At 34.6% G+C, this 10042-nt stretch overlaps 1 protein-coding gene and 1 long non-coding RNA gene across 5 annotated transcripts in view; one reads left to right on the top strand and one right to left on the bottom strand.

Moving 5' to 3' along the window:
- The window catches only part of LOC128249377 (uncharacterized), a 55136-nt gene that overhangs the window by 17579 nt on the left and 27515 nt on the right, over window positions 1-10042 (top strand). The gene's annotated exons all lie outside the window — the stretch shown is intronic.
- LOC106884028 (uncharacterized) overlaps window positions 1236-10042 on the bottom strand; it is a 36217-nt gene continuing 27410 nt past the window's right edge. Inside the window, exons 3-4 of one of the 3 annotated variants that reach the window (XM_014935207.2) lie at window positions 8485-8609; window positions 1236-5517 (exon numbers count right to left, since the gene is read on the bottom strand). In XM_014935207.2, coding sequence (XP_014790693.1) covers window positions 2205-4817 — 2613 coding nt within the window. In that variant the 5' untranslated portion in view covers window positions 4818-5517; window positions 8485-8609 and the 3' untranslated portion in view covers window positions 1236-2204. Of the gene's footprint in view, window positions 5518-7764; window positions 7823-8484; window positions 8610-10042 lie in introns of all 3 variants that reach the window. The other 2 variants (XM_014935208.2, XM_014935206.2) reach the window with 2 other exon arrangements.

The raw sequence follows: 10042 nt of genomic DNA, 5'->3' as shown, positions 1-10042 counted from the left end.
ATATATATATATATATATATACATATATATATATATCTCCTTTAGAGAGACTTAGAAATATTAATATCTATATATATATATATATATATATAAATATAGCAATAAGAAAATGGAGGGGAATAGGTGGTAGTCATCAACTTGCAGACATTGTATTTTGTCAATTTACTTGTTTGTTTACAATAATAACAACATACAAATATAACAATATTTGTATATTGTTATACAATATAATAATAACAATAATAACAAGATACAAACACATGACATATGTCATATATATAATTATATATAGCTGGATAGATAGATAGATAGATAGATAGATAGAGAGATAGATAGATAGATATCAAAATAAGCAACAAGGATATCCAAAGTTAATGCAGTACGATCATTTCATACGACTCCATTTATTTAAGCAATATGAACATTACTGTAGCCTGTATGGTCTGACTAAGTCAAAATGTTTTTTTGGATTCTTCCTTTCTACTTGGAGAGTTTAAATGTAGTTATAAAAATATGTCCTTCTGTTGAAATGTAATTTCAGTAAATTTCTATATCTTTCTGCAGCTGAGGATTGCTCTGCATTTTACATTTGATCTAATGTTCACGTTGCTTAAATAAATGGAGTCGCATGAAACGATCGTACTGCATTAACTTTGCTTATTGTGATTTTAATCACCTTATTTTGAATTTGTATGGATAATACCATACTTAATTCTGGTGCCTAAACTTAAGTACCATATTCACCTGGAGTCTAAACTTTTTTTAGATAGATAGATAGATAGATAGATAGATAGATAGAAAGAGAAAGAGATGGATGGATACAAATATAAACACATATACAATTGACAAATGACCAAGACCTATGGCATTATTCCGTGCTAAAGAAGAAGACCCATCAAACCAAGTGAAATCATAGTCATGGCAGACACTAGTGTCATGCAAATGGTACCCATGCTTATGGCACATAAAAAGCACCCATTTTACTTTTGGAGAGGTTGCATTAGAAAAGGCATCCAGTCGTAGAAACCATGCCAAATCAGACTAGAGTCCAGCTTGCCAACCATGGTCAAACCGTCCAACCCATGGACAAGGGACATTAAATGATGATGATGATGATGATGATGATACCATTCACACAAAAGCACACACATATATGGACTTGTATAAGCACTCACCATACAAAGAGACATCACATATGCAGATGATTATAATGTGAACACAAATACATTATTACATACTTTTATATACATCAACAATTTATTTATAAACCATGATTTTACATATTCATTTAAGTATATACATATACATTACAATGAAATCATACATAGGTATAGAAGCACAATAGGAAGGAAAATCAAGCAATGAATCTGGTTGAAATTAAAATCACATTTTTATTGTGTGTGTGGATACGTTAGTGTGCTTGTATGTGTGTTTATCATGAAGGTTTTTTTATTTTTTTATTTCAAACATTTCAAACTCTATGAGTTTTACATATATATGTTCAAATGTATAAGCGAAATATTTGTCAGTGTAAAACATGATTGAAATTTTGTAATGTGTGTGATTCCATGACTATATTTTTGTGTGTGTGTGTGTGCATGCACGCGTGTATCAATGCATTGTGAAAGCAAGCACACACTATCACATACAAATATGAGTACATATTTATATTGATATTTTGGTGTATATACATATACAAACTTACATTATTCTTCTGAATGTATGTGTGTACATAAAAATGTCTATACTATTATAAATATATACACACATATGTTATTATTTGTATATGTACAAGAATGTTTGAATGATATATGTGAAGTTTACCACGAGTGAATAGTAATGATGAATGCACAGCATCATACAAGTGTTGGATGGTCTTAACTATTTTTTTTAATTCACTGTATGCATATACACCTCTTTAAATACATTAAAAGTACTTGGCTATTTTAGTTTTTAAAAAACGATTAGTAGACAATTTAGTTTTAGCATAGAATTAATTAAATATAATATACTACATATGTATATTTCTGTATACACACTTATACACACACATACACACACACATACTTTTTCATATTTACACACTAACAGGTGTATCTGTGGTGTATGTGAGAGAGAGAGAGAGAGAGAGAGAGAGAGAGAGAGAGAGAGAGTGTGTGTGTTTTGCTTTGTATGGCAGTACATACAGTTTAATTCAAATTCTCTTAGCTTAAATCCCGTTGTTTGTTGTGAAGTACTCCGCAAGGATTTGTATTAGCTGCATCAGCCCAGCCTGTGCTCCACCTTGGAGCAAGTGGTGTTGATGGCCAACCAAAATTACTATCAATACCATTGCTGCTTCCGCGCTGCTGTAGGCAAGTCGATGACACCCACTTTGAAATAATACTTGATGATTGTTGCTTGAGGGTAAGGGGCTGTGAATCTCGATGATGGTGATGGCTACTGTGTGGGTGATGGTGATGATGCTGTTGTGGAGGTGGTGGTGGATGTGGTTGTGGTGGAGGGGCTTGTTGGTGTTGATGATGGTGGTGATGATGATGGCTAGGATGTTGGTGGCTGTTACTATGGTGCTGTGGTTGATGATGGTGAGGATGTTGCTGCTGATGGTGTGGGTTAGTGTTGTTGCTGTTGCTATTATTACTGGTTGTATTACTTTCCAATGGTGGTGGTTGGTGGCTTGAATGATGATGTTGTTGTTGGTGGTGTCCATGGCCAGAACTGCTGACCGCAGCACTGCCAGTATGGTCACTACTTGAATGATGATTGCTACTATTTCCACTACCTGCATTACTATTATTATTATTGTTACTACTACCAGTATTATTACTACTACTGCCACTACCAGCACGGCCACTGCTGTTACCACTGCCACTACTACCACCTCCACTAGTAGAAGTAGCATTGCCAGCAGAACTGCTACTACCATTAGCCTTAGATTCATTCCTTGATAAATGATGCCTACTTCCTGTAGAAAATGTTTCCGTTGGGGTACTCGTGCTCCCCCCACTGCCACTCCCACTTCCTCCTCGATTTCGTCCACTTCGTCCACCACTGCTGCTTCCACCACCTTCAGTGTCACTACCACCAATACTGCTACGATTAGAAAATGCTCGTGATGATGAACCTGTGTGAGTCTTTTCATGGTTTTTTAGGGTTGCTCGCTGAGAAAATGCACGCTGACAGATGTCACAGTTAAATGGCTTCTCACCAGTATGTATACGGCGATGGTTATCCAAGCTGGCTCTTTGAGTGAAAGCTTTACAACAGAAGCTACAGGTAAATGGCTTAACACCTGTGTGGGTGCGCAGATGATTGTCAAGACTTGCTTTCTGAGAGAAAGCTTTGCTGCATATTGAGCAATCAAATGTTTTTAGACTGCGTGCATGAATACGCTGTTCAATAGGATCTACAATATTGTTGCCAATGACATGATTAGGACCCAAGTGGTTCATATTCATACGTCGTGAGAACATAGCGTTAGAGTTAAAACTAAATGGTACAGTTGAACCACCAGAAGTTCCAGTTGGTGTTGATGATGAAGAAGACCGATCATTGTTGTGGTTGTCAGATCTAGATCTCTGCTCATTGTTAAGATGATGAGAAGAGAAACTGCCAAAAGAGGCCTTACCAGAGCCTAGATGAGATGAATTATTTGGAGTTGCCGATGACGATGGTGATGATGATGGATCTGCTGATGGTTTTGTTGAGGTAGAACCTGCTGACTGAACTCGATGCTGTGATGATGGTGATGTAGCACATTGTTCAGGTGAAATATTGCTGTTGTTCATTGTGAGTCCAGGCCTCGGAGGAAACACAACCATGTCTGGACCAGGAAAGAATGGCATTGCAGGAGTACTACTGTTACTTCCATTGTTGCCATTTTCACTGGCATTATCCTCATTGTTGTTATTAGCAATGATACCATTACTCTGATGGTTATTAAATTTATTTGTAAAATGGGTTCGTTCATGATTCATTAAGGTTGCACGCTGAGAGAAGCATTTGCCACAAAAAAAACAACAAAACGGACGTTCACCAGTATGGATTCTCTTGTGATTGTCTAAGTTAGCCCGCTGGGCAAACGCCTTTGAACAATAGAAACAGATAAAAGGTTTCTCTCCAGTATGTGTACGACGATGGTTGTCAAGCGAAGTCCTCTGGCTGAAAGCACGTGGACAATCTGGACAGGCAAAAGGGCGGATGCCCGTATGTGTGAGTTCATGTGATCGCAAACGATCTCGTTTTGGAAACGCTTTTGAACAATATGCACAGTTAAAGTGTTTTTCTGAATCCCTTGTTCGCTCATGGCTGTTGAACGTTGACCTCCGTGCAAAACCCTTCCGGCATACTTGACATTTGTAAGGTTTAGTAGTACTGCTACCACCACCACTGGTGCCACTACCAGTGGTAGTGTTATAGGGATGTGAATGGGAATGACTAGTAATTCCTGTCCCACTTCTTTGTTCCACTGATGAAGTGGTTGTAGTTGTTGGTGATGAAATAGCGCTGGTTGATGGAGTACTAGTTTTTAAGGGTGGTGATGCTGCTGAAGATGAGGGAGGTGGTGAAGATATTGTTGGTTGATCAGAAGTCTGATTATGCAAAGTTGAAGGATTCGGTCCACCACTGCTACTACTACTGCTGCCACAACAGTTGCTCATTCCAGATGAGCGTTTCATTGAATGATGATGCAGATGGTTGGTATGGAGATGCTGGCCATTTGGCGGCATTGTTGGTAACCCTGGAGTTGCAGATGTAGGAGGGGTAAAATTGAACTGAGGATTCCCCATTGCATATAGTGGTTGAAATGCATACATTTTGTGTGTTGATTAAGACTTCCAAATGTATTTTGATATACATACGCACACACATATATATATGTATATATATATATATCTATATACAATATGAGGTCAATAAAATATCCTTAAAGTTAAAAATTTTAAATACTTAATATAGTACATTATCTAAATTGAAAAGTGAGCCTCCTCTTTTTAGTGCATAACATTGGTTTCAAAACAGTTAGCAAGGCAACAAAATGCAAGTTGCCTAATAAAATAACAAGTAGGTTTACTTTTACAAAGATATAAATATAAAATCCTATTTCGAAAGAAACTGGTCAGACAGTCATGTTTGTGCACTACTGAGGAAAAAGATTGAAAAAGAAAAATGATTGTTCATAAAAAATTGATACTTCTCTTATCTGGCAAAACAGCCAAAGTGATTAAAGATAAAGAGAATGTTTTCATCAACAGTTATTAAAATACTTCATTATTTAAATAAGTTGTTTCAAAATCTCATCATTTGACATAACAAAATGGTAGAACAATGTTATATTGTTCTCTGACATGAGGTCAAATGGGTATTAAAAATAATGTTATAATCCATCATTAAACAGTGAAAAAACACTATAGAAAATTTGGAAACTCCAACTTATAATTGTTTGTAAAATCAATTGCAATCATTAGTCTCTTCTAACATCTTCGGTTCCAAAGTTGAAGAACAAAGAAAAGAAACCTGTGAAAAATAGAAAGAAATATCAATTAATATTGCTTTATATTTAAATATACACTTGATTTTAAAATTACACAAACATTTATGAAAATATTGTATTAAAACAAATAAATAATAATTTAAAACAGTAATCATTGATTAGGCATTTTTAATTTCCTTTTCTGTAGAGTATACATTACTGTCTCTCTCCTGCAGTCTTTATACAATAATTAATTTAACACTGAATTTTAAATTATTGCCTTTATTTTATTGCCATAGCATTTTATATAGACCTCATACAACTAAAGTTTAACATTCTCCAGACATTAATGTAAGTTGCCACTTGTTACGTCAGATACACAGAAGTACTGAGAGTTTACCATTCTTTAGTTACATAATGAGCTAAATTTATTACTACATGACAATCTTATATACTTTATATTTAACTCTGGTAAAAGTCACAAATTTGGAGAAATTTAATCAATGTTAGTATGGACGACTCTAAAAGGGTGGAAGGCAAATTTGAGTTCAGGAGAATTTGAAGTCAGAATGTAAAGGGAGGTAAGTACAGACTGCACATCATTGAGTTTGGTTACACTGTTTTCATTCACACCTATGTCACAAATATCAAATATCAAACATGTATTTTTGATTATATTAACTGACAACCTTTTCTTCTGAATGTAAAACTTTTATTTTAGTTCCTAACAATGAAAGCAGGCTCATTTACATAATTTCTGTTAATTCCACTTTCAAAACTCAGATTTTTCTTAATATTATTTAATCCTGACCTTACTTTCAATGCTCTTATTGACCTAAAAATAACAATTTTAATGTAAACAAATATTTATGAGACTTCCATTTTAGCCAAGCCCATCACAATTTTAGGAGTGTAAAGGTCTCTGTCAGATAGTGTCAAGATATAAAATGATAAAGTGTAATCTGAGGGATACTTGGCAACTACTTGTAGCAGATTGAACAACTATGTAGAGGCTCCTTCTTTGGTTTGTTCCCATATCTATGTTTTATCAAGGTGCTATAAAAAACATTTTTACTCTATCCACTAATTTAAGTTACTTGAAAAGTTCTTATATATCAATAATTTCCATGGAAATTTAGAACTCAATATTATTAACCAATTAGCATTCGGGTTACTCCATCAAATATAATATTTATTCACACTGTTTTGAATTAATCACGCATTATCTCGTAGCTTCAAGATTTTAATGATTATTCATTTTTAGAATGACATTGTAGGATAGGTGTGAAAGGCCAAATCTAGCCAATTTGAACATAGAACAGGTAAACTATTTAATCTTGATTTGGCTGGTTTAAATGTTAAAGGGTTAAGGAAATATAGAAAGGAACGTTATTGTTGTAAACTGAGGAAAGTCATCTGGTCATCAATGTTCCGTTTTTTTAGGTGGACATTAATTCAATGTATTCTTTTTTAAGATGGTATGGTGTGATTTAAGAAAAGTTTTGCTGTAATTGCTGGCACAGTAAATATCCATGCAGTGGTTCCTTTAGTGGTATTTAGAATGGAATAATTAATTGTGTTAGTGCACAAAGAGTGAATCTTTAGCAAAGACCATCATTTGGAGAAGTCATTGAAATAGTAAAGTGAATAAGAAAATGATTTTATTCTCAAACGCAGGATAATGCTAATAATATCGCATGAACAGGATAAATTATCCATATTTTGCAGAAAAATGCGTTGGCTCACCGACACATTTTTCTGCAAAATATTGGTAGTTTATCCTGTTCGTGCGATATTATTAGCATTATCCTGCGTTTGAGAATAAAATTATTTCCTTATCTTTCAATACATCTCAACGCTTCTAAAGCAGACTTTGTTTACTTTCATCGTAATTTGAATTTAAAGTAAAGTGAATATTTCACTGCAAAAAATATGAGAATATGGTTAACAGAAACTTCACTCTTGTTGATAACAAGCCAAAGTGGTCGATCAAACTACTAGAAAGAGCAACCAAATTTCCCTCATATCACACCTTAACATCTGAAAAATAGCGTGTGCATGTGTGTCATCTGTTCAAGTTTACACTGGCCTAAAAACTGGGTTTATGTTTATGTAACTTATAGTTTGACAAACAGAGATCAGTGAAATAAGTATTATTTGGTATGCTTGTTTAAACTCCTGATGGCAAAACCCCAGCATCCACAAACAGTCCAATGAATGAAACCAGAGAAAAAATAATAAAATGATGAATTTAGCATTTAAACCAGCCATATCCAAGCAAAATATCGTACCTGTTTTATGTTCAAATGGACTAGATCTGGGCTCTCACACCTAGCCTACAATGTCATTCTAAAAATAAACAATCATATCATCAAACTCTTGAAGCTACAAGAATAATTTAAAACAATGTGAATTTACAGATTTTAAAGATAATCTTTGCATCAAAGATTTTTTAAAAATCAAACACATTTATACTAAATTTTAATTAGATTAAAGTAGTAATTTAATTATGGAAAAGTAATAAAATCATTTTAGTTATAAGCTACTTTTCATTATTATCATTTCTGTGACCAGCTTTCCATGCTGACATGGACTGGAGTGAAACAGTTTGAATACAACATCTCTTTAATTGTTATTGTCCCTACATCATATCTTTTGTGAAATAAAACATTCTAATATCAAAATCCTTCACTTCCTTCTAAGTCTTCTTCCATCTTCCAATTTCACAGGCTCCTTCCTCTTACATAATTTGACATTTTTTTGCCATCAAATACACAAATTTTCTTTCAGTAACTTATGTCTGATATACTAACAAGGATAGTTAAAAGAATTAGTGAGGCTAATGCAAAACAGGAGCTAAGAGAGAGGTTGTTGAATGAAGAAACTGCATAGGAGAGACGGGGACTACTCCAAGAAAGACCAGCTGACAAACAACTACACAGCAATCAGGTGAAAACTTCCATCAAGAATATGAAGGCAGAGAAAGTAGTTGGACCATGAGAGATACTCACTGAGATGCTGAAAACATCAGGCAAAGTAGAATGTGCACTAGTTACTTGAACACTCAATCAAATATGACAAGGAAATGTCATCTCCAATAACTGGTGTGGTAATATCATTGCCAACTGCTAGATGCCTTAGGGAGAAGAAAGCATTAAACTGATAAACTAAATTATGAAAATAGCAGAGAAAGGGTTACAGTAGAGCTAATTAAAAAGAGAATTAGCTTAAATGAGAAGCAGTTTAAGTTTGTGCCAGGAGAGGAATCCACTGATACCCTCTTCTTAGAGAGACAACTATAAACATTCTTTGCAAAGAGAGAACCACTATACTGAGCATGTGAACCTGAGAAAGGCCACTCTCCATAGTTGAGTGTATGTTAACAAAGCTAGGTGTAGATGAATAGCTTGAGAGTTGTGCAAGCCATGTAAATGGGTAATGTGAACAAGATGAGAGTTAGCAACATATTCAGAAATGTTAGTAAGGATCCAAAAGGGTTCAATTTTCAACCCCTGTTGTTTATTACAGTTTGCCAGACTGTAACAGTGGTTCAAGATTAAACTGTCCATGGGAACCTTGTATTCTGACAAAATAGTTCTCATAGCTGAGTCAGGCAAACAATTAGTGGAAAAGCTGACAACATAAAAGCAGTGCTGAGAATCAAGATATCTAAATATAAACCTAGCAAAGAAAAAGTTTTAGTTAACAACAAACCATACAGAAAACTTTACTGCCATCTGGAAAATACTTGTATTCAATTTGCAAAAAGGTGTAGGTAGGAATAAATTGTGTAGACAATGTAAACTGTAAGAGCACAAGAGGTATAGTGGAATCCCAATTGTGTCAACAGACAGAAAATGTTTGATATTAGGTAAAGCTGGTTATTGTAAGTAGGACCCAAAACTGGACGACAAGAAGAAGGTATGCAAGTAGTCTTTTACAGCTGTTTCAAGAATAGAAGCACAGACGGTGCATTTCACTGCAAGCAATCAACAGTGAATCGATCAAGTCTAGCTTCATGTTATATCAATGTTTATGTCATTAACTAACCTCATACCAGTGATTTGCCAGTTTATAAATTTATTTCTATTATCATGTACCTGCTCAACTGGAACACTGTCTGTAGCCAATCTTCATTTAGGCAGCTATAAAAACACATGCTTTATAAGTCGCAGTTCAAGTTGGAAATTAGGCAGCAGGTCGACTTGAGCACTAATTGCATGTATCTATCTGTTCTTTTACATCATTAAACATAATATTACCTCAGTTTTAAACATAAATGTGTGTGTGTGTGTGTGTAGATATATATATTTATATATATATATATATATATATACTTTTATTCTTTTCTTTTACTTGTTTTCGGCATTTGACTGCGACCATGCTGGAGCACCACTTTTAGTCAAAGAAATCAACACCAGGATTTATTCTTTGTAAGTCTAGTACTTATTCTATCAGTCTCTCTTGCCAAACCGTGAAGTCACAGGGACATAAACACACCAACATTGCTTGTCAAGCAATGGTGGGTGGGGGGACAAACGGCAGGCTTCTTTCAGTTTCTGTTTATCA

This window comes from Octopus bimaculoides, chromosome 14 (assembly GCF_001194135.2).
Source record: "Octopus bimaculoides isolate UCB-OBI-ISO-001 chromosome 14, ASM119413v2, whole genome shotgun sequence".
Taxonomy (NCBI): domain Eukaryota; kingdom Metazoa; phylum Mollusca; class Cephalopoda; order Octopoda; family Octopodidae; genus Octopus; species Octopus bimaculoides.
This window is presented reverse-complemented; position numbering and strand designations above follow the sequence as displayed.